This window comes from Poecilia latipinna, unplaced genomic scaffold (genome assembly GCF_001443285.1).
Source record: "Poecilia latipinna isolate Pla-1442-1.1 unplaced genomic scaffold, P_latipinna-1.0 Scaffold1729, whole genome shotgun sequence".
Classification (NCBI taxonomy): Eukaryota; Metazoa; Chordata; class Actinopteri; order Cyprinodontiformes; family Poeciliidae; genus Poecilia; species Poecilia latipinna.
The window spans coordinates 113,616-140,960 of NW_015114345.1; the positions used below are offsets into that span (position 1 = coordinate 113,616).

The following is a 27,345-nucleotide window of genomic DNA, read 5'->3' on the forward strand; positions in this document are numbered from 1 at the left end:
AAGAAAAAAAATCATTGATGACAGAGGGAACAATGTAAAGGGCATGATGGATACGAAGTGAACGGCTGAATACGATGAGGATGGTTACCAGACATTCCAATGCAGTGACACACACTCACACACGGCGGGCTTCTGCAGAACCACGGTCATTGTCCTTCTGTCTGCTGGTTCATGCTGCTAAATAGAAGAAAGACAAAGCTGTTTTGAAGTGCTGTCGGAAACATTTCAATTACTCCTATAACATACTATGAGCACAAAATAAATTGGAAAATGAGTGGATTTTAAAATTAATTTGTACATCAATTTTAAGGTGCTTTATTATTATTATTATTATTATTATTATTATTATTTTTTTTTTTTTAAAGTATGAATAGTATTAATCCCTTTATCTCTTTTGTATTAAACCCAGAAGCCCTAGTCTCCTGGTTTTAAGACAAATGAAAAGCAAGAGAAGTCTTACTTTTACTAGTACTTCAGTATAAATAATTTATTTATTATATGGAGAGTGCACAGACAGTTCCTTAAAGGGATAGCTGAATTTTTTTACAGTAGAATTCTATTAAAAATTCATTAACAACAAATATTTTTCTCAGCAGTGAGACTTTAGCACTTTATAGAGTGTTTATATTGATAAAACTTTACTGAAGGCTGAAGTTTTTTTTCTTCTTCTGCTGTAAACAACTACAGTCTGAAAAATAAAAACTAACTTTAAAACGATGTCATGCTAGCATCGTACTTTTAAATGTTAAATCTCTACCTCATCCTGTGACACACCAGTGTTTTGAGGGCTTAAAGGACAGCAGGGTGCCCCTGGCAGCCGTTTATGACCTGGGCTGGCTCTGCTTAGAATCACCGTCTATCTTTTACACCAGTTGACTGAATCCTCCTTTAAACCTTAAAACGTCCAGACAGCCCTTTTTGTGTGTACCAGCCAGTTCGTGATTAGTTTTTCAAAGAAAATTTTGAATTTTCCAATACTTCGGTGAGCACGTGAATGCACCACAGAGGATAGCGAGGTGTCCCACATCAGCACGAGCTGCAGCGTCAACTGTCTCTACTAGGGTTGTGAAGCAGAGTCCCAGTCAAAGACAACCAAGCAGCGAGCTGAACTCCTGTGTCGATTTGGTTGATGCTGAGGGAATTTTAAAGAAAGACTGCTGGGTAAGTGTGCGAACTGCCACCTCAGACAACTTTTATTACGTTTCTTTGCACGAATCGTTGGGTTCCGAGAGCGGTCGCTTTGAAAAGTTGTTTGGCAGTGAAGTTCTCTCAGAGCTGCTGGACGCTGAAGTTGTCGCTTTCAAACAACGTTTGTTCGTACGTTAGAATCATCTTGTATGCCCCCTCAAGTTTGACTGACAACTAGAAACAGAAAGTTTCATGAAGAGGATGATGACGGGAGTTTATGTGGTTTGTGGTTTTTCGAGATTCCCCGCGCGAGAAGAATGACAGAAAAGCACGTGCTAAGAAGAGCTACGGTTATATTAATGTCCCCGCCAGATTATGTGCCTTTTAATTTTGCCCAAACTTTCATGTTTTCATGTGGTGTATAGCCGGGTACAGCTATCTCTGTCATCCTAACAGCAGGTGGTGTCAGTTTTAAACTTTGACAGGTGATGTCAGTGTTTACACTGGGGGTTGCCCTGGAGGACTGGGGGAACTAGTATCTTTTTTGTCCTAGCAAGAGATTAATCACTTTTAAATTGAAGATAAAGGGCTCAGATCATGGGCGTCGCCAGCTTAACGTTGGAGGTTTAGCCCCATCCTGGGACAGAAGTGCCACAGTCTGACAATACAAATTGTGAAAACAAACAAGAAGCAAAACATTCTCACACACACACACACACACACACACACACACACACACACACACACACAAAAAACAAACAAACAAACAAACAAACAGATGTATATATAAAATGCGTACAGAAAAAAAATAAATTAAAATGTATACAAATTAATTTGAGATGCACAACCAAATAGGTAAGTCACAAAAACGTATCTTCAATGTGCCTTGTCCATGGCAGCTCCTTCCAGTGACTGTGCTAGTTAAGACTGACAGACTAAATAAATTCACGACGTGTTGCTACATAGAATTATGAAATAGGCTACTTAAAGAAAAAAAATGAAATGATTTTATTTTAAAATATTTGTTTCAAATTTGGCCAAATTGTTTCAGCATATATAAAATGTCACTATCTGTTAATATTAGCACATTTAAATAAATAGCTATTTGTAATGATATATATTTTTGTTAGTTATTGAATTTTTGTGTTCTTAATTTTATTTTCAATAACTGAATAAACTAAATGTTTATTCCATTGATTCTAAATATTGATTCTGAATTAGGACACTTTTGACACACGCACACACAGATATATATATATATATATATATATATATATATATATATATATATATCCTAACCCACAGCTGAGGTTTTATTTATTAATTATCCTTTGCAGGTTGCATGGAGGAGCAGTGTTTTTCATCAGTGCCTTGCAGCTAGAAGGTCCCAGGTTCAGACCCCAGCCTGGGTCTTTGTGCATGGATTTCACATATTCTCCCTGTGCATGCATGGGTTTTCTCTGGGTACTTCTTTCCACTGTCTAAAACCATGACTGTTGGGTTTCTTACTCTAAACCCACATGCAATTTACCTACCGACAAAAACCTCTCTTCGCTTTACTATTATGAATTTGGCACAGGTCAGACAGAAAGCAACTACTTCAATTTTTCAAGTCTCATGCAAAACATTTAAACATAGAAAAAAAAAACCTTCCAATTTCTGTAATGCAGCCCCTTGACGACAGCGATTACCAGTCTGTGCTCACTGTGTGCTAAATAATTCAAGTCATAAACAGTGAACACACTGTGAAATAGGTGCTGCTTGCATAAGATATATCATATTTTTGTTTATGAATTTAGGGGACGATGCCAGAAAGGAAACGGACCCCCTCTGAAGTCTCTAACAGTTATTATTGCTGTTCAGAAACCACTGGGAAGTCTCCCTAGATGACGAGGCCTAGCAACACCTGTGTTTCTTACGACGTGCCAGCAATGTTGCATGTTGTATTAATTGAAGTAATACTTGGCTAACAGAGAAAAACAAAACAGTCCAGGTTTCAGGCCTGTATTTACACAGCCAAGAAAGGTCTGTGTTTCCGGTAAACGCATAATGAGGTGTACACTGTTGTAATGGCTGTGTTGAAACTGATGTTTTACAGACTGACATTAGTTTGTGGTGTTTCCATTACATATCTTACCTTGTTTGAAACAGATTAATTGGTAAAATAGTTGAAACATACATTAGCATGACACGCTTGGGCTCTAAAATTGAACCAACATCTCCTTCCATACAGCATTATATAACTGAACTTATAACTTAAGTAGTTGTTTAGGAACAATTGTAAAATGTTTAAAAAAATTTGCTAACATATAAAACAAACAATAACATCCGTTGACACCGTTACTCTTTAGAAATGTTGCATTTAAATGATTGAGGGCAAAGGTTTGTTCTGATGATGAACCTGCAGCAGACAGGGATGACTGGTTGGACTTGTTCGTTCTGCTGTATTGCGACTCCACATACTGAATGGATGACAACACAGTCATGTTGTGTTTACGAACTGTCGAGTTTGTCAGGAACTGCTTGTGGGCTTACAGGCAAGCAGGCCTGAGGCGATGAGATGATAAACGGAGATAAATTCAGGGCAATCCCGGATGGAAACTCTGTTAGAGGCTGAGAATCTTTGTGAAAGTTCTAACAGACTCTCTAAACCCAATCTGACTGAACTTGTGCTACTTTGCAAAGATGGATAGGCAAAAGTTTCAGTCTCAAAATGAGTGAAGCTGTCAGAAATATGCCACGGAAGACTTAATTGCAGCTATTGCAGTACTGGTTTAATGGGGCAGAATGCAAAGGTATGCAACACATTTCAGTTTTTAAATTTAAAAAGAAGTCACACTATGTATTATTATATTCGTATTTCTCAATTTCGCTCAAAGGAGTGCATAATTGTGAAATAATACAAGTGTATTTTTGTGTATTTTACTTCACAAAATTCCTGTGAAATAGATCAAACTTTTTAGTTTCAACTAGAAAACTTAAAAATACAAAAGTTTAAGGAATCTTTTACGGGGGTGCTGTATATTCTGTTGGAAACCTGCTTTGCTGCCACATGCAGATTAGTCACTAACCTTGTTGGGATTAAATGCTTTGGGTATTTTTTCAAATTTAACAGCATTAGGATTAAAGTAAAACCATGTTAACCCCACAAAAATCACTGCACTTAAACTGTGACAAATTATCCCAGCGTGAGTTGTGATGAATAGAAAACCGCTTTCTTTTGGTTAAAGCTGCACTCCTTTGAATTTGTGTGCTGTTTTTTGAGCTGATTTTATGTTGAGTGGATATTTTCATCTGTTTGGATCAATATTTCATGATGCAGTTTTGGCTGTAAGTTATTTTCAATTAAGCATAAAATAAAGAATTTATGTGTTTTAGATTATTAATTACTTACAATTAAATACTGCCTATATGGAAAGTAATGATTTAAAAAAAACCTGTAAGGCTTCAACGTTAAATGCGATGCGGTTGAAAACTTGGGTGCACCTAAGAAAAATTGTTAAGCACATCAGTGCAAAACGTTGGTCTGGAGCTCTTAAAATGCACCAGAACTGAAATCCTCATGTTTTCAGTGTGCAAACCTTTAGAATGACAGACTGCTATTTGATATTTTCATAGACATTTAAAGCAGAATAAGGTTGTCAAAAGCTTTGCCAACGAATGCAACAGTGTCTTTCACTAAGGTCAGAATTTCTCATAAACAATCATGATCTCACTTATTGATTGAAATTATCACAAAAATATACATTTTGGCTATAGGAGATCATAATAAGAATGACCTAAAAAACTTTGCTGAGAGTTATTGCTTAATACTAAGAACAAAAAAGGGGAAAAAAAGCATGAAATAAAATGAACTAAAGACAGACTTTCTGTCTCATTATTGTCTCCGACAGCAAGGAATCCATATTTTAATAGAAAAAAACAACATTTTGAAAGGAAACAGATATTTGGTCATATGGTCGCAGTAAGTTTTTCACCATATGCAAAGCATAATATGGACTCCAGTGTCATTCATGGTCCACATGTGTGATGTTGCCTCCCTTTCTCGGCTGCTCAAGACAAACATTCACACTGAGACAAAGGGGAAGCCTTGTTTAGCTTTCTCCTAAGTGTGAGTTATCTTCCATGCACAAAGTTCACACACACACATCCCATTCAAGGCTTCATTCACTGAAAAATCCAGTTTGCTCTCAGTCTCTTGTTACAGACTGGGCACTTTTCTCTTTTCTGAGTAGTTTCCATTGCCGCCTCTCTTTCAGCCCTGCCCTCTAATCAAATCCATATGTCCTACAGATCCCTTGCATGAACACTCTGTTCTGTTTGCAGCAGCGCTCCCCATGAAATCAGCCTGTTACTTTTTGACTGACAGAGAAAGTCCTTGTTCATAATGAGATATGTTTGTTTAATTATTTAACCAGCAAGTAGAAAAGCTCCTAGAATCCCTTTTACTAGAGTATCTGTCTCACAATATGCAGCTTCCAGGGCCAGTGAAGATAAAACCACAATATACACACACACACTCTTCATATTAATGGATATTTAGAATAAAAGTTAACTTCAAAAAGATGGCATTTTGATGTTTCATCATCTTCGATTTAATATGCCTTCATCGTGTTGGCAAATTTGGGCTCCTATAAACTGGTCAATGATTTGCTCTGCGTTGCTGCATCATGATGTTTTATGAGCTGTTTTTGTGCCTGGTTTGAGTAGCAACCCTTATGAAATGTTTATAGCTGTTGGATTAGACCAAACAATCCTACCACATGAAGGTAACCATGGAGAACGGTTACAATGCACAACAAAAAGCACAACCTTGACCTCAGTGAAATATCTACGACCTTATGTGATTGTTATTTTATAAAAATATTCCACCAATCTTTATTTTGCAGCCTTGTGAGGAAAAAGAAAGAAATCACCAAATATGTGGCATCTCAGGGAACAGTTTGATGGGACATTGTGGATCTTTTCTCCAGTTTTAAAGGCTATCAAATAGGAATTTCTTATTTAAGCGTAACATAGCAAAGGGATTTATGCAAATGTTTGTAAACAAGGAATTAGTTTGTTAATTATGTGGTGCTAGCTAGTCAAAACACACATGATTAGATTTTTTTTTAAGTTAAGTATCTCAGTTAAGTAGTTGACAAATTAGTTTCTTGAACAAAAGCAATTAAAATATGCTATTCTAGATGTGGATGTTAATATATTCACCTCACTGTGTATTTTCAAAGTAAGTCATATTCCTTTAAGAAATATGACTGATTTACAGTCACATGACACATTTTCTTGACTGATCCCTGCTTTGGTACTACTGGGTCAAATCAGATTGAGATATTTATGCATAACCATAATGTGGATCAGCAAGCTTCATAGAAAAAACCCAAACTGTATTTTTTAGTTTTCATTATGCTGAATAGCATCTAGTTTATTATACATAAACTGGTCGAGTCATAGTAAGAAAATAATTCGGAAAAAATGTGTCTTTAAGGACAATAACTTTTCTTTGAAGATTATGGTTTTGTATTGTTTAAAGAAGTAGTTTGCAGTACCTTTTACACTTAAGGGCACATTTCCAAGTTATCAATTTAATGGTTTGGTCAGATTAAGAGTGGCATTAGTATGTGGCTTTACAGAGCTGTGACTCTCTCATTTTATTTGTGTCAAAGAATTTGTGGCTGTTATAATATGTGCCATGAAATCTGCATCTCATTTGCTTGCAGTTGAGTTCAAGCAGTCTCTTCCAATTCCACTCACACCACAAGCTGTATTATTTTTTTCCCTTGCTCTGAGTTTTGCAGAACAGAAAAAGGGAATTCCTACCTCCCCTGACCTGCCTATTACATTTCAGGAATGTTCCTGATCCTAAACTAAATCTTTGCATGAAGTATTTAGTGGAGTAATTTGGGGGATAAAAGCCAAGCTTTAATGCAGCTCTCCCTACATCTTTTTGAACGCTGATTGTGTTATGTTGACAATAGTCTGGAACTAACTATTCACGACTGTGAAGTGTGAAGTTTTCATCCACAGCCGCTTGTTGATTATGCTTTACTTTCCTGTGCTGTGTGTGAGGGTGGGTCTAATCACATACCAGGCTTTGAGTCATCGTTTGGATGAGTTGGAGGGAAATAATCCCTGCTGAATGAGCATTATAAAAAAGCCTTTCATGTGAGAGAGAAGTCCCCCTATTGAGGGGATAAACAGTGATTTAGGCCAGGGTTTCACCTCCTTAAATACAAACTCATTAAAACAAATTACTCATTAGAATACCAGAAGGCTCCCCATTGTAAACGGACAGTAGTTGAATGTCTTGGGTTGAAAAATAAACTGTGGCTTTTGTCTTGCTGTCGGATTTGATTCAAGGCTTTATTATTTGATATTTGACTTCTTTTTATCCATCATCTCTGTGATGTGTTCTGGCACAGGTAGTCAGGCAATCAAAGGCGGTTTTGACTCCTTTTCAAGATGTTAAACTTGATTTCTGGGGCTGTACTTTAATCATATCAGTGACTAATGTGAAAACTTAAAAATAATCTCATGTTCATTGGTCGCTGAACTTGCCTTAGAAGGTCCATTCCTTGTATTTTTTTAATCTCAGTCTGTCTCTGACACACTCACACACTCTTGTAGATTAACAAGAACACCATAATCAGAAAACTTGGCTTTTTCCAAACACCTTGACTAAAGGAGATTTTAAATTTAGGTTTGGAGTCAGGCAGAGAAAATGCAATGCCATGTAAGTAGTATTTATTTTTTGCCTAAAAGCTATATCAGAAGATTTAAGAGATTGTGAAACTGAAATTTGCCCCAGTCCTAGTTCTTGTATCTGCTTGACGTTCCTGTATATAATGTGGGAAGTGAAGTAGAAGTGATTGAACATTTTCTTGGTCAGTGCACTTTACTCTGTGTGACCTGGTTTCCAGTCAATGGGTGTGTTTGCACATGTCTGTCTACCGTTCTAGCCTTGGGCTGAGATTTAGCCTGGAAGAGCCATTTGATTTCCCAGTCAGGGTCAAAGTTCAGCTGATAGCAGAAGCCACTTTTAAACATGTGGGAGATGTTTTTTTTTTAGGTTTACTATCTGGAAAGTTGAGTGCATTCATCACCATAACTGACTATGTTTCTTTTCATGGTATCATAAAGAAAGCTGGTCATTACCTTCTTTGATTTGAAAATAATTTTAAGCAATAATACCAGTCACTTGGATAATGTACCTATGCCAAACATCAAAAGAGATGTTTCCATGTTGAAAGTCTATCACATTTTAATTTCAGAGATTTAAATATTTGCTCAGCTTGCCTCTGCAGAAGTGAAAACTGCAGTGTGCTTCAGATAGCTAAAACACTTCCGTAGGTTTGTCCTCTTAACCCATAATCGAGCGGGTTCCTGTCATACCATGTGTCACCTTCCATCTTAAACAACATCAGGGCAATGACAACACAAGCTCACACACATGTCAGTATTCTTTGCAGTGTTGTTTGCTGTGCGTAATGTGCTCAGTGGTTTTAAACATGGTTTTCATAATACGCCTAAGGTAGGTGTTAGCAAAATTATTTGTACCAAACATGATTCCAGGTAACTTGGATTAATGGCATGTCCATACAGGTTTCCAGAAAGACAGGTTAAAAAGAATGATTTAGGGCACAAATCATGAGTCTTTATGTTTCAAGGTAGTTATGACTACCTGACTATCAGGCAGGTTGTTTTTGCTAGCATTTCATGAAACAGGTTGCACCTGTTGGTTCTCTGAAGCACATTTAGTTTTCACTGCTTTCTCTGGTCAACTTTTCCAAAAGATAACTCGCTAATTAGTCTTCTGTAATATGAATCCAAAATGTTTATTGTTTTCAGTCTTCTTCAAATGTCACAAATGTTGCTCTTGTTAAACATGTTTCACACAAAAGAAAAAAGTTATGATACAAAATAGCTCAACTCCAACAAACTTTTACTCTCCACAGGCAGCTTTTTGTATTCCTAAACTGTTTAGAAGATAATTAATTTTGTGAAATTTGTATAATTAGGAATGCGCTCGTCTCTGTTGATTCATCATGCAGTATGCTGGGATTATTGTTTTGTCACTGATTGCTTAAGTGGTGCTATCTTTTGGCCAAAGGTTATCTCTTTGTGAGCAATCCATTTAATTGAAAAGCCTCTAACTGGAAGTAGAGATTTATTTTGAAGGTGAAGTGTCACATTTATTTTTTTTCTGAAAGGAGTACTTGTCTGTTTCGATTCTTTGACAGACTCTCCGACTGTATGAATGTAGCACAGAGCCTTGAAAAAAGTCAGCACACATCCTCACCTTGATGTGTTTGTTTGTGTCCTTCTTTCTATCATGCAAAACCCACACCTCATGTCTGGAGAGCCCTTCCTCTTTCGGCCAGGCCCACATTCCAGCTGTGGCCCACACGTTTTAGCAGGAAACTGTGAACTGGTCTTTGTAATTATAAGCTTTCAGGTTTTTTTCTTCTTTTTGTTTTCACAAAATCATTGTTGGCCACTGTAGAAGCCCCAGAACCACACAATCAGTATTTGTGCATGCTGTAGGTTAATATGGATGTTTTAAAATGTGTTTAATTCTTACAGGTAAAATACTGAGACAGCTCTGGGTCACTTAATTTACAAACAGAATAAGTCAAGAAAAGTTTTTCCATGCAAACAGTGCCAATGTAGTTCTTGTTTGTTTTAGCAATTTGTGTTAGAAATGCTGGGTTTTGATGTGATGTCTCCAAAAACAGTGCCTGTCAATGCCCTGGACAAAGAAGAAGGATTTTTTTCCCTTGCTTCTGGCGTTCTAGAGTTAAAATTGACCATCGTGGGTCTGTGTGTGGCTGTTGCTAAGACTTATATTTAGAAACTGGGATAGCTAATAGTGATATTTTCGTACCAATTATTATACTTGACTAATATGCTCTTTTTTCACATCCATGTTTTATTTCCTTAGCATTAGATTTTGGCCATTTTTTAAAGTCATAAAATGTGTGCACTTGTAGGTTGAAGCAAGCTGGATTTGCTTTCCGGTCTGTGCTTCTATAGATATTTGATGGAGACGTTTCTAGTGAATTCAAATGGTTGTAATATTTTTCTCAAATTTTTGCCTTACCTTATTTGTTTCTTATAGTTGTGAGAGTGGAAGAGCTAAATAGGATTAAGTTATGTTTTGTTTTCTAATTAAACATAAGGCCGTAATAACAGTTGAATTTCTTTATTCTGCTTTCCCATCAGTCTGCAGCAGGAAAACCATGCATCTGAATTATATCCTGATTTAGCCAGAGTTGATGCACACATGTGGCCCTGTAAGCTGTGACTGCGACCACGCTATCAAGGAAATTCCTCCATCCTCCAGGGTCACCTCGGTAAGTTTTTTTTTTTTTTTTTATCAGCTGGTTTGTGCAGCTGCAATAGCTTCTGTTTCCACAACACATGCACAGAGTACACTGTTTATAGACACGCTGTCTCAGGATCTTCAGAGGTCACTGGTATCTGACATTACTATTTGTTCCCATGCAGGCCAATATATTTATCTAAAATAAGTATGTAAAATGTAGAAAAATGTGTTTTTCCTGTGTTGGCTTAAAACCCGCAACTTTTATTTATGAAAAACATTCATGTATGATCAATGTTTGAAATGTCACATCTTTTAAAGGCATACAGTATATTTTAGAATCAGGAAACAAAAAAATTTTAGAGTATGAAACAAGTACATTTATTGGCTTTCAAAGGGGAAGACAATTTCTAGAACAAGAAAAAGAGTTTTTTGTCACACCCTCTGAAGTAGAAGTTACTAATATGTGGATGATTTTGATGTGTCTGTAATGACACCAGTTTTATAATTTTGTTGGGAGAAAATAAACCACTGGAAATATAAAAAATGTACATGTGGTTGTTTACTGGAATCAGAGAAAAAGGGAGTAGCAAGAACTTTTGCTAGAAAGGTCATCGGAACAGAAAGTGTAAACAAGCTGGGAGGACGGATCTATCCTCAACCGTCAAAAACATGGTTTTTGTTGGAAACATTGTATTTGTTGGAAACATTTTATGCCTGAAACATTTAGACCTGTGAATTTAAAAGAAGGAACAAGCTGGAGCTGAGTAACGATAAAGTACAAAGTTCATAACGTGGCTAAAGCCAAACTGAGGTGAATATAGATGATGTTTGTGAGCATGAAGTTTATCAGATAACAACATCCTTTTTCTTTGTATTTGTTTCCAAGTCAAACATACAACAAATCCACACAATTGAGTTTTGAAACTTGCTTCTTATGCTGAATGTCAAATAACATTTTGTTGTGAGAAAAGTAATTATTGACAGCCTTAAAGTGTTTGAGTGGTGTGACGAGTGTTGTCCTTGGACTAATTAAAACATGAATTGATTTACATGGCGAAAAGGAGCAGTTTTACCATTACTGGATGTTTCCCTTTCATAAAATATTTTGGCAACTTTCTTTTGGAGAAATTGAGAGCATACATTTGCTGGCATCAAAGTAACAATGCTGGTCAGAATTGGAGCAGAAATAGCTAAATTTAACCTGAACATTGAATAGTTTGATGACAAAGTCTGTCCTTTCTTTCAATAAAGATATTCATGTCTTTATTTGCATATTTGCTAATTGATGTAAACCAGACCGTCTTATTTATTCTTTCCTACTGAAGTGTCATCAACTTTTTTGTTAAAACTGCAGAGAGATTAACAACAGATCAGAAGTCTACAGGGAGATGGCCACTGAGGGAAACCAAACTGAAGTTGGCTCTGCAGCAGCATTCCACCATGTTTCACCTCTATCCAGTGGGAGCAGACCCAGCAAACACGACAAATATGCAACTAATCTGCAGGAAGCAAGGCGGAGCTCTGACCAGCGGTGGCTCTCAAAGCAGCGGAGCTGTCCTTCACTCCTCCTCCACAGGAAGCCGTCGTGTGACGATGTCAAAGGGACTTTTTTGGACAAACATTGTGAAGAGTACAAGTGCAACTTAAAAGTCATCAGTCCCAAAGAAAAAGTGTCGAAGGAAGTCTCAACTGCTAAACATGTTGAAAGAAAAACTACGACATGTAGGAATAATTCAGAAGGACCTATGTTCCTGGACAGTGCAGAAGATAATATGAATGAAGGTGGAAACAAATCTACCAGTAGTCCATGCTCCTGTGGCATGTCTAGCTTTGAAAGAAGTATGAATTCTTGCTTATGTGACAACCCTCAGCACAGTCCTAGCCCCGGCTCCAGTCCTGTTCAACATTGTTACCTACGCCGTGGGAGCGTGCCTGTGTCCTTCCTGGCTTTTCGTAAGGTAGTCCAAACGTTTTTAATTCAATTTAATCTTAATTTGTGACTCATTTAGCATTTCAGAAAACTGCACCAGTGTTTTATATTCTGTTGTGCAACCTTTTCCTATTAGGGTGGTCCCTCCAGTGAGCCGAGCTCTTTGGCCTCCTCTCCCTGCGGCTCTCCCCAACTCTGCCTCCGCAAGCATCACAAGAACGGTCACATTTCTCTGTGCCAACTCAAAGATGGATATTCGAGTTTAGAGAGACTAAATAGAAGGCCCAAGATTAAAGAATGTTCCTTGGATAAAGTGTTCTCTCAAAGTCCGTCTCTGGAAATGATACCAACAGCACTGGAGGCATCTGCAGGAGGGGCCACAATCTGCAACAGTGGGAGCAACAGCAGTGGTGAGGAAGAGGGAGACATCCTGTCAGATAGCAGAGAGTTTGACAGTAAAAAACGTTCCACTGTGCTGGTGAGGCGCTACTGCAAGAATAATGAGAAGGTATTTACAGTCTTTTTTTTTATGGATAGCCCCTTAAAAAATCATTCATACCCCTTAAACTTTTCTTACATTATTACAAAATGTAGTGTAGTTTTTGGATTCTCTCCAAAAAGTAGTTCATAATTCTGAGACGTCGTTCTTTTCTTCCAAAAAAAATGTTGCATGCAGTCCTACCCCTAAAGAAAATTCAGTACAGCACATTGTCTTTAGAAGTCAGCCAGTTAGTAGAAAGACTCCAAACTATGCATGTTTTTCTTGTGGCATAAATCAAACTGTTCTGTGAAAGTTTGTTAGAGAACATCAGTGAGAAAACAGCATAATGAAGACCATGAGCCACACTAAATAGCTGTGAAGTTTAAAAGAGCGTTAGGTTCATTTGTCCACTTGTGTACATAAAACAGATAAAAATTTGTTAAAATTCTCAGAACTGAATCCAATAGAAAATCCCATGGAATCTTAGTTTGCACAAATTTGAACAATAAGCAAAAAATGAACTTTGTAGATGCATAAGGCTGGTTGAGGTATAAGTCAAAAGACTTGCAGCTGTAATTGCTGTGAAAGGTGGTTCATTTAGGTCTTGAATCAAGCATACAAATACACACCACACTTACATGGTTTTAGTGGTAGAAAATTAAAAACAAAGCAATCATTTCCTTCCAACTCAAAACTTCTTGCTATTTTGTGTTGGAATACCACATAACATCTCAATAAAATACATTGATATTTTTGTTTGTGTACTAACAAATGCGCTCAAGATAAAGCAAGTTTGATGATGTCTCTGATTATCTATTTGTATGTCTTTAATGAATAGATTTTTAAAAATTATTCTCAAATGCTTCCTCATTTCTTTCCATTAGGTGATCAAGTCGGTGTCTGCAGGAACCAGCGCAATTGTCAAAGAATTGCCGTCAGGTTGCATCTCAGAGGACACCTGTGGAATTGTTATTGAGCATGCACTCTGGCGTCCTCGCAAAGAAGATTTGTGGCCAATCTTGACACATGCAGAACATTTCAGAGTCTGCAGGGAGATGCTTCGTTCTGTCAGAGTGAGCCCACACCTGGTAAGAGCAGCAGATGGCATAGAGTCTAAGCTGGAAACATGTCATGATAACAGTTCTGAGTATTAATTTATCTAAAACTGAAACTTTTCCAAAATTGCGTTATACTCATTGTTATTATTTTGTTTTATTTTAGCACTGGTTTCTATTTTGAAACCTACTGGTCTCTGATAAATTACCGAAGCACATATAGGGAAGGTTTTAGGGAATTGAATGGATGTGCAGTCCTTCTCATCTCCTGGTGAAAAAGTTTTGCCCAACTCTTTTCTATACTCTGATAAAGCAAGATAAATCTGCAGAAAATTCCTGATTCAGGGGAGAAAAATGGTTCCCTGCTATTGCTCGCCTCTGTTTTTGTTGAAATGTTGTGCCTCTAATGCATGGAAGATGAATAATTTGTACAAGGAATACGTTAATAGAGCATGCACTCACACACACACACACACACACACACCGAAACACAGGCTCTTTGTTCATGCGAGGCCCCTGCTGTGGAAAATGATTTATTCTGTTAGTTCTGCTACCCGTATTACTGACAGACTGAATGACTGAGCCCTCTCTCTCTGTTTGTGTGTATGTGTAAATGGACTGAGCTGAGTTGGCATCTGTGTTAGATTTACAGCCACAGACATTGTACAGAGATGGAAGATGGAGGCTCAGAACGCTAGTGGGCTATTATCAAGTTTCGAAACAAAAAGTGTTTCGTCAACATGAAAACCTCTCACTGGAGCTGTTTCACTTTGGCAACAAGCATTTGGAGACCAGACTGCTTTTCCCCACCTTTCAGCAGAACACAATAAATGATAAGCCATGCTGTTCGGTCCTTGAGGAGGGAACGTTATTCATGGGTTGCCGATCAGCAGCATCGCACAGGATGCTCTCCTGTTGCTTTATTCCGCCTCTTCCTGTAAAAACTCAGAGCACAAGGAAAAACAAAAGCTCCAGGACAAATTAAAAACTCTGAATTATTCAAGGTTGTGCTGATGTAATAATTACACTTTGTCTGTTTTTTGTTGTAATGCAGCCCGAGAGAAAATTAGGAAAAACATTAAGAAGATGATAGTATGTAATAAGCCAGTAAACTAATCAACTATTTTTATTTGGAATTAGTTAAGCACATGTACATTGTTTTGCACAAGTATTTATATTTATATAAAGTGGACCCGTGGTATTCACAGGGATTAGGGATCAAAGCTCCCACATAAATAGCTAAAATCCCCCCTCTAAAAATTCCAATAACTGCCGATTTTGATGGTTCAAACACCACCACAACATACATTATGCATTAACATACACCGTGGAAAGTGTCTTAGCATTACCGCAGAAACTGACATCGACAGTGTTCCTTACTTCCATTGTTGGGCATACAGCCAATCTGCACAGCTCTCTTTAAATTGACAGCTGACAAACCTGAGATTTGGGTATTTTAGGTAGTGTAAGAAAAAACAGGCCTCACCGGGTGTTACTGCCATCAAAAATCACATTCATTTTGTAATGTGACTATCCTCAAGATAGTGCTTGAACTAGAGCTGGTTTAAATCTTCAGATCCAGCCCATTAAACTCCAAATATTAAATAATCATGGTCATACTTTATTCTTTTTTTATTGCTTTGCTTGGCCAAGACTCTGTCTCCTTAACACAGTTTTAGGAACTACCAAGTTTATTTCCATTCTGTTTGGAAATAGGCTTGGTAAAGTTTGGTAAATGTTTGCAGTGACTTTTTCAGGTAGATTTTTTTTCCCCCTCATGTCACAACCCCCCCACAATGAACTCTGGCGCTCCCCAAGGATTGCACACCCCACACTTTGAAAAGCCCCGGTCTATCACTTAAAATCCCAATAAAACCTGTTGAGACAGTGTGAGACAATCAAAAAGAGGTAGGAAAGTATTGCACAGCACTGTTATAGTTTAAGCCTTGCATAGGCCACAGCACAGCAAAGCACTGTGTAAAGCCTCCGGTGTGTGGAGGGGGCTTGCACACTCACACCATAAAAACAGAAGGTTAACACTCGTGCATGCCACGCTGCGGTTTTCTGACTTTGCCACGCTGGTTTTATGAACCCCGTTGTGGTCGTAGAAATGCAGGCTGAGGAAAGTTCAGGGAACATTGCTTTAATAATGAGCCTATTGAAAGCGGTGGAGTTGCTCGTTTTTCTCTTGCCAAAACAAACCCGAAGCTGCTTCGATACAGGGGTCACCAGAGAAACATATCCAAGCTACAGCTGAACATTCGCTGAACTAGATCTTGAAGAATATTTAAGAAGACATTGCAAAATATTTTGGGGAAAAAAACCAAACAAAAAAAATGAGAAGCTATTCGTGCACAGACAATTAAAAGTAGCATTTGTGGAAACACAGCTGGAAGAAACACAATGCTTGCTCTTTATTTTGGCTATTGGTAACAGATGGTGCCATAACAACCAGAGCATGCATGTAATGACATGCAAATCTAAAACATAGAGTCGAAGCAGCATGTTGGAGGCTGTTTACGGTGTTTTATGTCTCAATGTGCAAGATTCACGTCGAGTTTTTGGGAGACATCTTGTTTATTGCTCGAGGTAGTAAAGTAAGTCAAATAACTCAGGATAATTTGAAGCAGGGTGTTAGGGCCACAGAGGGGGAATGGGAATTTAAGAGAGGAAAAAGTGAAAAAACAAAACAAAACAAAAAAAAAAAACATTTGGAGAGAGATGTATTGGGGGAGGGTGGCCAGAGCCTCTAAAGAGAAGAAACAAGAAAGTACATTGATGATTAATTAAAAATGCCTGATAACAGTCAGCATTACCCTAAATACAGAGTGTTTTTTGCTTCGGTGCTGCTTTCAAACGGTGGCTCAAATCCATCATATAATCCATTGTATTATCTCCACACGTGTTGCAAAGTGGTAAAAATGTGACATAATTATTTCTCTGGATTGCAAATGGCTTTTAGGCTTGTTGGCTAAATACTACGCTTTTAACTCAAGAGCAGATGCAATAATACTTTACCCATTCCGCTTAATCTTGTGGGGCCTTTCATCAGTTGCTTTAGGAACTCTCCCAAAAGCTCTTTATGCCATCATTTGTCCTTTTACAGTGTAATTTATCCCACAGCGTATTTAACAGTACAGTTTCAGAATAAATTGCTGGTGTTCTTTTTGTGCTTAATTGTGCATCTACATTCTTTTTGAAATGAGGCATAACTATGTGGAAGAGACATTTAACACAGGATACAGAAGTGTTTTACTATTCTACACTGGTTTAACAGTGAAACATTCACATACACACACCTAGTGAAGGGCTCAGACAGCTTGAAGCATAAGGAGTTTTTTTGTTTGACCATGTGGAAACTGCCAATTAAAATGATGCTGAGTTCTTTTAATTAGCTTTGTAATGTAGGAGGAAGTTGTAACTACCTATCTTGCAAAAAAAAAAAAAAAAAAAAAACGTACTCACTTTTTTTCTGACATCACAACCACAAGGGTCAGATTGTTTTCTTAGATTTCATATGGTCCAAGGTCCAAGTGCACAATTGTGAAGTGGAAGGATAACCATTTGTAATTTTTCCTATTTTTCCCACATGATTGTGTCAAAACGGTGACATACATTTATCTGCGATAGGAATATTCAAGTTCTGCAAATTCTTACCACAGAATTTAGGTAAAATGATGCATACTATCTAAATTCTGTCAGTCGGGACTTTGATTGACTTTTGATCTGAACCATTCCACTGCAGCTGTAGCTATAAATTTAGGGTAACTTTCCTGCTGAAAGATGAGTCTCTACCTCAGCCTCATGTTTATTGCTACCAGGTTTTCTGTGAACTACTCTCTCCATCTTCCAATCAACTCTAATCAATTTCCATGCCCCCGTATCAGCATGAAGAATCTACACTGCATGATTCTGCCACCACCTCTGTTTGTTCTTTCAACAGTAACCGTGTTTCTATTACTGTTAATTAGTCACATTTTGAGTGGTTGAAGAAAATGACGAAATTCAAAATGAATTCCTCAATTTCTCAAAAAAAAAAAAAAATGTTTTTATGCTCACATTAAGTAGTTTTTGTTCTGTCCCGAAAGAGAATTAATTCACAAAATGGGCGATGGAAACATATTTGCCAAATAAGTTCTGACGTAGCAAAACTTAACCATCCACAGGTGAGTCTTTTCCCCATTAGAGGCACAAAACTCAGAAAAATTCAAGGTCCAAACTTCCAGCATGGAGAGGAGGATTGTAGCATAGAGTGACTGACGAGAGACCCTCCAGGATAGGATGGGAGCGCTGGGCTCTTTATTGTGAGATGTGTGGTTCATTTTGTAACCTCTACGTCCAAATTACAGCCAGCATAGCATCAACAGCCTGGTGGAGTTGCTCCAAACCAGTAGATGGAATCACATCTGATTAGCTTTTTACTTTTTTTTGCAACATTTCCCAAAGTTATCTTAAAATTTGCGTGATAGTTGGATAGAAACTTAGCTTGTGGCTTCTTCTTGTCACTCTTTCAGCTCTAGCAGATAAATACTATTCTTTCCCAGCATGTCAGCTTAGGTAAACATGCATGTCTTGCTAGGTTTTCAGTTGTTGCATGCTCTTTTTAATTTTTTCACGAATGGTTTTGCAAGTCACTATAAATGTATTTTCTTCCTATTAGAGAGTTCACAAGCAGTTTTTAGAATCAATGATGCATTCTTCCCTCAAGGGATGAGTTTTGCTTTCCTGTTTCTCTCCGAATTTCATGTCATAAGTCATTTAGCTGCCAGAATGTTTCATGTCTAAGATTATCTACGATGGAAAAAAAAATGTCTCGTGCTGTCTGTCACGCATTACCTCCCTATATTTGTAAAACATCTTAAATCTTATGGGAATTTAAGCGCTCAGACGGAGCTGTGGTTGTTTCTGCACATGACAAACATAAAGCCTGGTTACTGAACTGTTCTTTGGAAGTTTTGAATGGCGGTTTTGTTTTCTTTAAGTTGTTTCATAGCTGTCGGCTTTTTTTTTTAATTAAGGAATTAGGTATTGCGTTTTGCCCCCAAAGCTGTCTGTGTTTCTAACAACCTTAAGAGTTTTTTTGCTCATGCAAATTCTTAGGAATCTCTTGTATGTGTTCTGCTGTTTTCTGTACCATTTTTACTAAATATTGGTATGAAAACTACTGACTTGACTTCAAGTTAGTAGTCTCTAAATGTTTTTGTTTTTATTAATAATAATATTAATGCCATCTTGCCAAGTGCTGTTAAACCTACTGTTTGCTCTCCTGAATGCTATGTTCCCCTGAACTCTTTGCTAGTTAAACATCTATTTCATATAAATCAGTTTATGAGCTCAAATTAGACCTCATGTAAACATAACTATATGTTTATTGGTAGTTAGTGTTGCAAGATAAGCTGTCCAGTAAATGTCCGGTTTTAAAATGCTATAATGATGCCACATATTGGCATACAGTGAAGTTTATTGATTGGTTTTCCAGGTGCTTGCTACAGTAAATGGACTTTATTTAATTTCTTAGGTCAACAGGCAGTCAGTTGCCACTTGGATGGTTTTACTTTATCTGTATATTTGCATTATGTGACATTTAAATATGAACACAAGCTTCATTCAACTACATTTTCATCCAGACATACTGAATAGACCAGTTAGACACGCTGATATGAACACTGTAATTATATTTACATCTTCTCCTCATGAAATCTCCATCTTTGTCATTAAATTCCTCTTAGATTTTTTGTTTGTGATGTTTAACCATAGATTTTTTATCCAGTCGCACCCCGTGCTTCTGTTTGGGTGTAACAACTGAAAACCGATCGTGACATCAGCTAAAAACAAAAAAAAAAGTTTGACTTGTCTGAGCATGACCAGAACATTTTTGAAAGGTGGATATGTATGAGTAAACACTGTAGCTATTACAAAACACTTATTGTAAATGTCCTATTTCTGAACAAAAATGTTGATGCTTAAAGAATTTCACAATGCAAACTAATTGTGTCCCCAGTATCACGACACCTGTGAGTTTTATTTTAGTTCCAGCAGTCCTTTTTACTTGGTTAAGAAATCAGAACAATCAGTGTCAGAGTACAAATAGTTCTGTCTTTGATTATTATGATAAGGAGAGGCTAACGTCCATGCTTTGTCAGTCAGCTTGACAAAAAAAATCTCTATTAAGCAATCTCAAAAGCTCATAAAATACCTAAAATGTCATCATAGTTTAAAGGAGACTTTATCCCTCACTTGAACATCTTCTTAGGAGCACTAAACGTAAGTGAGGTAGATTAGCAAGAAAATTTCTTTTCCCATTGGGATAAAAAAAGTACTTTTGAATTGAATTCAACATGCTAACATTAGCCTTGTTGGCAAACTCTGCTTAGTGAGTTGTGGTACTATCTTTGCTAGGCACTTGTATGAGAGGCTTCGTCTGTAAAACAAGAACTACTCTGGAGTTCCTTCCTGTCCTACTTTAAATAAAGTGTTTTAAACATAGAAACAGCAAAGTGTTAAGCTTAAAGGACACCTTCATACCCATAGCCCATAAAAATAGCTTAGACTGCTCTGACCAGATGTCAGGCAGACAAACAATGAGATAGCGACATGAATTAAGAAAAAAAAAAGGAAAAATACTCAATATGATCTTAATTTTACATGTCTTGGTTTATAATTTCTTCTAAGTCAAATTTAATATCTTTAAATGTTCTGTAAAGACAACCTAATGAGCGGTTTTGATTGTGCTGCCCACAGGAACACACACATCCCTGACCTTCTCACATGTCAAACTCATTTAGTCTTTTTTTTCGGATGCTGTTATGTCTCGCCGTGTGTGTTTGTACCTCTACAGCGGAATGTGCCGAGCAGGCCACTTTCATGCCCAGCTGGGTGTTACGGCTTAGCTGGAGATTACAGTGTATGTACTTGTATGTGTGTGTGTGTGTGTGTGTGTGTGTGTGTGTGTGTGTGTGTTTGGATAATTGCCTAAAGAGAAAACGGACAGGATGGTAAATAACTTGCATACCTTTGTGAGGAGTACTGTTTTTGAGAATCTCCAACAATGTGACCCCTCATGCTCTAAAAACATGTTCAGAGTTTGTCGTCAGCTGCGTTCAGTTTGTTTTGGCTCTGCCGGAGCAAATATGTCTGTGTGGCATTTGTTTTTACTGAAACACATTTCATCCGCTTGTTTTTGTGGAATTACAGGGTGGCAGGCAGGTTGTCAAACCTGCACTTGTGGGTGTGTTTAGTGGGTTAAATCGAGTTGATGTGTTAGTTGTTAGCTCAAGCTACATCTAGATGACACCGTGGAAAATTGTGCTCATTGACATCTAGCAGTGTCTCTGTGCTAAACACTGGAGGCTGTGAAAACATTTTTTTTTCTTTTTTGTTTGTTTGATTTTGAGACCAAACAGTCCAAAACAAAACAGAAAACAGTGGACGAAGCATTTCCTTTCCAAGTGGTTTCTTTCTAAATAATGTTTTCTGATTGTTAGAAATATGTACATATTTTTTAATATAAATGCACATGGCAATGATAAATGAACTCTGATAAATGGAAAACTTGTCACAATTAACTTTCAGCTTTATGGTATGAAAATCCTCTGTAATCTGCCCACATTACATATGCCATACAATTTTCATATCTTTCAAGTGATGTAATCCAATGATATGGAACATTTCACTGGAAACATTTATTGGAACAAACAGTCTTCACCACAAGAACATTTGCATTGATGTGAACCAGCAATATGTTACGTAAATATATGAAAATATTTCAAGTGGGAGGATAATTCAGGGCTTGCTTTTGTTAATGCACTCAAATAGTTGCACAGTTGATGTAAAAATAACCCACTGGGTTTCTTTTCTAACTCTTTTGTTTAGCTCATAATTTGAGAGTTCAGATTTAGAGCACCAGAAGGGATTTAGCTAAAATTAGGCTTGCAGGCAGATGGAGACGAATGGATTTAATTGCATGCTTTCACTTGCCTCCTAATTGTAAATGAGTGAGTCCTAATTCTGATAATCTATTATGAAAGTATATTTAGTTTTTCCTACTTTTAGATAAACCATGCATATCTAATTTTTAATTTTTTTTTTTTACCTTTAATTAAAGTTTTGGATTGCAGCTTTTATTTTTTGAGGGGGTTAGGATCTAGTTTTACCTTTATGGATCATTATTACAGAAAATGAAAAAAAAGTGGACTGATTGCAATTGTCATCGTTGGCATGAAAGTTAGTCTTTGCTGCCATCTAGTGGTGTAAGAAAAATACTCTGCATAACAAAATAAAAGTGCACTCGGGAAACAGTGACAGAAATTCTGGAGTTGAAATTCTTGACATTCAAGTCACCTTACAGACATCAAACTCTTGAAACTGTTATATTTTGAACAGTATTTTATTTTAAGTGAATCAGTTTAATTATTCGGCACTTTTCAATAAAGCAATTAAAAATGCTTTATAAACAAAAACAATACACATAAAAAACAGGAATTAAAAGTTGTGTTGCAAAGATTATTAAGGAATTGCATAAATAAAATATAATGAGCACTTAGATTGCATTTTAAATGTAGTAAGGAAGCAAACTTCACATTTTTCAAAATGTTTCCTTCCATTGGTGTTATAAGAGACCTGCAGTTTGTGTTTACAGTGGCTGGTAACCAGTGTATGCTGCTGAAAATTACTCTCTCTTCTTGAATCAGCCTAAATGAACTTAAAGAACTTACACATTAAATACTTAAACCATTTATAAATCTATTTACAACTGGGATTAAGTCCTTACTTTGTCTGGAATTTATTAGAAATGTCACAATTTGCTCTAGCTCAAAATCTATGTTTATATACTGCTTGTGTTAACAATTTAAAGAACATTAGATGAGTAGCAGATTACTGAGGTTATTCTTTATTTGTCTACCTTGCAAGAGATCCAATTTTTCAAATACTCCCAGCTGCCGACAGCAGAACGGGGTGAGGATGGCGATCCGACTGGTTCTTAAGCCATTTTGATTGGATAATCCTTCTGCTCCTCTCAAAATGTCTGGCTTTACTCCCATAGTGGCTTTGCTCTTGCAGTTAAGTTGGATATTTGACAGCATTGTAATTTAGCCACATTGATGCTATTGGAAACATATGAGAAATTATTTCTTCTTAAAAATGTAACATAAAGAAGGAATGGTTAATATGAATAGAAATTTCAACAGACCAGTTTAGTAACACAATCCAGCATTGATTTGAAATCTTTGAAATCTTTTTGTCACACAACCTGGGAGCTATTAAAGAATAGTCCAGAATTTGCATACAAGTATTTATATTAAATTGTGGATAAATTAAAATCCCATAAGATATGGAGTGTGTAATTAGTCTAGTGTAGTAACGCAACACCTCATTGATTCTCAGTGTTTCATTTTTTAACTTTTTTTTTGTTAGGTAATTTTGCAGCTCTCCACTAGAGGGCAGCATGATTTTTCTAAATTAACTGATTTGTTTTAAAAAAAAAATAGCACAAACTGGGTTATCATATCAACTGTTTAAAAAACAACTTATATGTTAACAGAAAGAAAGAGAACGTTGGCTTTTATCTTTATTAGAGTTCAGCTAATTTGTGCTAAACTACAGTACTTTATTCATTCATTAGTATTGATTAGAATCTTGGGTCCTCCACGACCCTAAATGTAACAAATACACTAATATACATGAATCTAATCCCTTATTATAGGCTCAACTGAGCAGTCTAATTAGCTAAGTATCGATCAAAGAAATGCAAAGTGGGGACAGGCCAGCTGCTTGCTTTGTTCTGTGACCACTTTGATGTCAACCGGGCAAACGCTTAATTTTTCCACTTAAGCTGGCAGAGCCAATAAGACGAGCTGTTTCTATTTAGTTACCCAGTGACTGTCTGCTGTGATTGTAGTGGGTTTCCATTTCTAAAGAAAGAACCTAAAAGACATGTCTGTCTTTTTTATCTCTTTGCGTTAAAAATGTAATTCTCTCCGAGTTATACATTAGTTAAATGTATTTTCTTTGAATTTGTCTTGGTCTGCTATGGTCAGGACCTACAGAAATGTCTCCAGGGAAGTAAAAGTGGTGATGAGTCAAAGTTTTTGGCCGTCAAGCCCTGTCAATGCACTTGGGGAGTAAAAGCTGGCCTGCGTTTCCTGATCCGATAAAGAAAGAAGTGCTAAAAAGAATGCTTGCTTTGATAGAAAATGTCACAACAAACTGAATTACAGTTTGTAATTTATAAAGATAAGGCAGTTAAACGTCCAAGGTGGAGTTATGCTTGAGGCAATGTTCTGTTGGGAGACCGTGGGCCCTGACATTCATGTTGATGTTACCTTGAGATCACCTAACTAAATAAACATTGTTGATGACCAAAAACAACCGTATATGGATAGATTTTTTTTGTCAGGTGCTGTCTACCTTCAAGTCCTCTCTACATAGAAGGGTGTTTTCCTGTCTTTTTGCCACTGAACCCAGTATAAGCTTCATAGCTCTAGGGAAGTCCATGCCGTGACAGGTGGGTGGCCACAACCGTATGGATGATTCGTCTCCACTTTGTTTTTAATATACCAACAAAGACCAGAGAGCGAATACAGAAGGACAGTCTTTAGCAGAAGAGTTTTGACATTGGTCATGAGGTTGCTTCGGAAACGGTTGCAGATTGAGTTGCCAGGCCTAAGAGGTTGCACCTTAATATCGATTAATTTGACAGTTTAATGTTACCTGAAGGGCTAAGCTGGCATCCAAAGAAGTTTCAGCAACCTTGATGCTTTGTAAGTGATTTGGGCACAGTAAAACCATGTTTTATTCAAAAGTTGTCTTTAATGGGGCATCGTTATCTTATTGTTTGCACAGAAGCACTTGCAGAGTGTGGAAAAAGTATTCCTGCCTCTGGAACCTTGCCACACTTGTCACATCCCAGCCACAAACTTCAATATATTTTACTGGGATTTTATCTAATAAACTAACATGTATAGAGCTGCATAATTGTGAAGTAGAAGTTAACTACACATGTTTGAAAAACACAAATGAAGGCGTGTGATGTTCATCTATGTTTACCCCCTTTTATCATAACTCCCCTAAATAAAATGCAGTATAACCTAATTACCTAATTAGTCAGCAGAGACCAAACTATGTGACATTTCACCTTGGTATAAATACACCTGTTCTGTGAGCCCTCAGTGGTTTGTTCTGGTACTTTGATGAACAAAACAGCATCAGAAGAGCTTATGAATAAAGGTTTAAAGCAGAATTAGCAATCTGCCTAACTTGGCAGGGCATGCAAAAAGAGCATCGCTGCAAGAAGCAGCCAAAAAGCCCACAGTAAGGCTCAGGAAGTTTCAGAGATCTGTAGCTCAAGTATGAATTGTGTTTATCAAAAATCTAACAATCCTAATAAAATACACAGATGTCTGTGACAAAATATCAAAAGTTCAAGATGTGATGATTATTTTTTCAAAGCCATGAATATAAATTCTATTTTGCAGCACACTATTTGTTGATCAGCAGGAACGAGTATTGTAGAAGACAAATCTTTAAATAATATCTTCCTATCCTTTTTTTTTTAATAAAATGTGTCACCTGTAGTTGAAATGTTACATAATATGTGCAGTCTTTGTGTCTTATCTGTGTGTTTGTAAAAAACCATGTCTTAGCTTCTGTTGTCCCCCAATAAATGCACGGTGGTCTTATTTGAGCTTTGTCTGACACTGCTTACACATCGAAGCAGGTCCAAGAGAAGGATCGATTGAAACCTCGTAGAACACCGTCTCCTCCGCTATTCTGTGTTTAGAGTGTTCTCTCTGATAAGATCTCCCCTCATGTCGCTGGTTGGTGATGTGCTTGTTGCCTCATAACCTAATATGGGGGTCCCTTCTGTGTTATGGAGCCATCATTGAATCCCTGTCTTCTTTCCGCCTTTTCTTTTTTTTTTTCTTCTTCCCATTTTTATTCCCTGCCTCTGATTTGTCTTTCTCTGCTGGTTTGAGCGGTGCACAGACCTCTTACACTCCCTCTCTTCCTCTGGCTCTTGTGCTCTCATACACTCAAGCCTTTATGCACTTCTCTAAGTGTACACACAGTCTGAGAGGGATTGGAGCTTGATGGGTTTTCTTCCTTTTTCTTCAGCTTATCAGCTCCTGTTTTGCTTCAGTAAGTAAACGTTTTTTTTTGTACTTGAAGAATAACTTTCCGTCATGTTTTCTGACTTAAGTTTTGGCTGTAAATGCATGTTTTCTGGCTGGTTAAGATTAGTTTGTTCTCCTGTGTTGAACATGAGGAAAGTTTTTAGGGTGGAAATGTCACGTACGGTTGAACTTATCTTCTTTATTAAATGAACCTATCTGCTTTTGAGTAGTCGCTGATATAATACTAACAAAATAGAGACAAACCAAGTCATGCCACAAAAAGCACTTTTTTTTCTTCTTGATGAAACGTTAGGATGAATCACGTTAGTTTTGTGTCAGAGTTCCAGAATCCTAGTTCAAACATAATCTAAAGAAAGTAAAAAACACACATACGGAAAAGCCACATCTGTGCTTTTAGTACCAGGACTGGAGTAATTTATGCCCCGAACTTTCGAAAGTGAAAAACATTCATCATTCGGCTTATCTCCAGCTGCCTGAGCAGAGCTGTACGACGTTATGTAGGAGAGCGCTGTGGCTCGCTGTAGTATGACATCATGAGAACTGTGAGTGGGGGAGTTCAGGGGTCCCTATGTGGGTTTGGGGTAATGGGTTACTGGATACCCCGCTTCTTTTATTTGCACACGTCGTTCAACCTCTCTGTCATTTCTGACTTCTTTTTCTTGGACTGAACTGTGTCACCCTAAATGTTTGCCATCTTGGGCCTCCTGTAAAAGATCTGAACCTAAAAAACAAAGTTCCTTTTAACAGCATAGTTAAACTTAAATATCCTTCTGTAATTGTTTTTGATAAAATTGGAATTGTTTTAAAATGTCATTCAGAGTAATTTGAGCAGAGCTGACCTCAGGGTTAATAACTTGTATTTGCTTGTTAATGTACACTACATGGCGGTTGTTGAAATTCTAACTAGCTCTTTTAAATGTCCTAACTTTCTGTATTACATTGACTGATCTCATACTGTGTGGTGTTGCCCTTGCTCCTAGCATAAATAATGGACCACTCACAGTGGGAAGGCTAAAGGGATATTTAAAAATGCTGTCTGCGTTTTATAGTTCTTAAGAATCACTTTAGAGTCGGTTAACATTGACATTTACAGGTCAAGGTGGTGGTTGGAAATCGTTGCGTCTGCAAGTTTAACTAAACGCAACTCATTTGAAATTTTATTTTTTCCTACATCTCCACAAGGTACTTCACTAGCGTGACGATGTCTCCAGTGCTACATTTTTGTTTGTTGCTCAGGTTGATGTTTCTTTGGCTGTATTTACTTTTACAAAGCGGTTAAGTTAATCAAAAAAGAC

General features: G+C 37.2%; 1 protein-coding gene and 1 long non-coding RNA gene across 3 annotated transcripts; one reads left to right on the plus strand and one right to left on the minus strand.

Moving 5' to 3' along the window:
* The first annotated feature begins 974 nt into the window (after positions 1–974).
* Positions 975–14,769, plus strand: plce1 (phospholipase C, epsilon 1). 2 transcript variants are annotated; one of them, XM_015060606.1, is made up of 6 exons: positions 975–1,161; positions 10,348–10,478; positions 11,805–12,408; positions 12,517–12,888; positions 13,746–13,949; positions 14,083–14,769. In XM_015060606.1, exons 3-6 carry the CDS (start codon positions 11,839–11,841, stop codon positions 14,098–14,100), a joined length of 1,164 nt encoding a protein of 387 aa, XP_014916092.1. In that variant the 5' UTR covers positions 975–1,161; positions 10,348–10,478; positions 11,805–11,838; the 3' UTR covers positions 14,101–14,769. The 2 variants fall into 2 exon arrangements, with proteins under 2 accessions (XP_014916092.1, XP_014916091.1); XM_015060605.1 differs by lacking the exon at positions 14,083–14,769 and having other exon boundaries at positions 13,746–14,074.
* On the minus strand, positions 2,502–15,714 carry LOC106964857 (uncharacterized). The gene is made up of 3 exons (XR_001428516.1): positions 15,704–15,714; positions 14,086–14,091; positions 2,502–2,598 (listed from the first exon to the last, which is right to left on the minus strand). It is a non-coding gene; the product is annotated as an uncharacterized LOC106964857 (long non-coding RNA).
* Positions 15,715–27,345: the final 11,631 nt, after the last annotated feature.

Excerpts from the sequence above, each read along its gene's own strand:
- plce1 (XM_015060605.1), top strand. The coding sequence starts at position 11,839 with ATGGCCACTGAGGGAAACCAAACTGAAGTTGGCTCTGCAGCAGCATTC. Across the intron at positions 12,409-12,516 it reads CCTTCCTGGCTTTTCGTAAG|GGTGGTCCCTCCAGTGAGCC; the intron begins GTAGTCCAAACG and ends TTTTCCTATTAG. Across the intron at positions 12,889-13,745 it reads ACTGCAAGAATAATGAGAAG|GTGATCAAGTCGGTGTCTGC; the intron begins GTATTTACAGTC and ends TCTTTCCATTAG.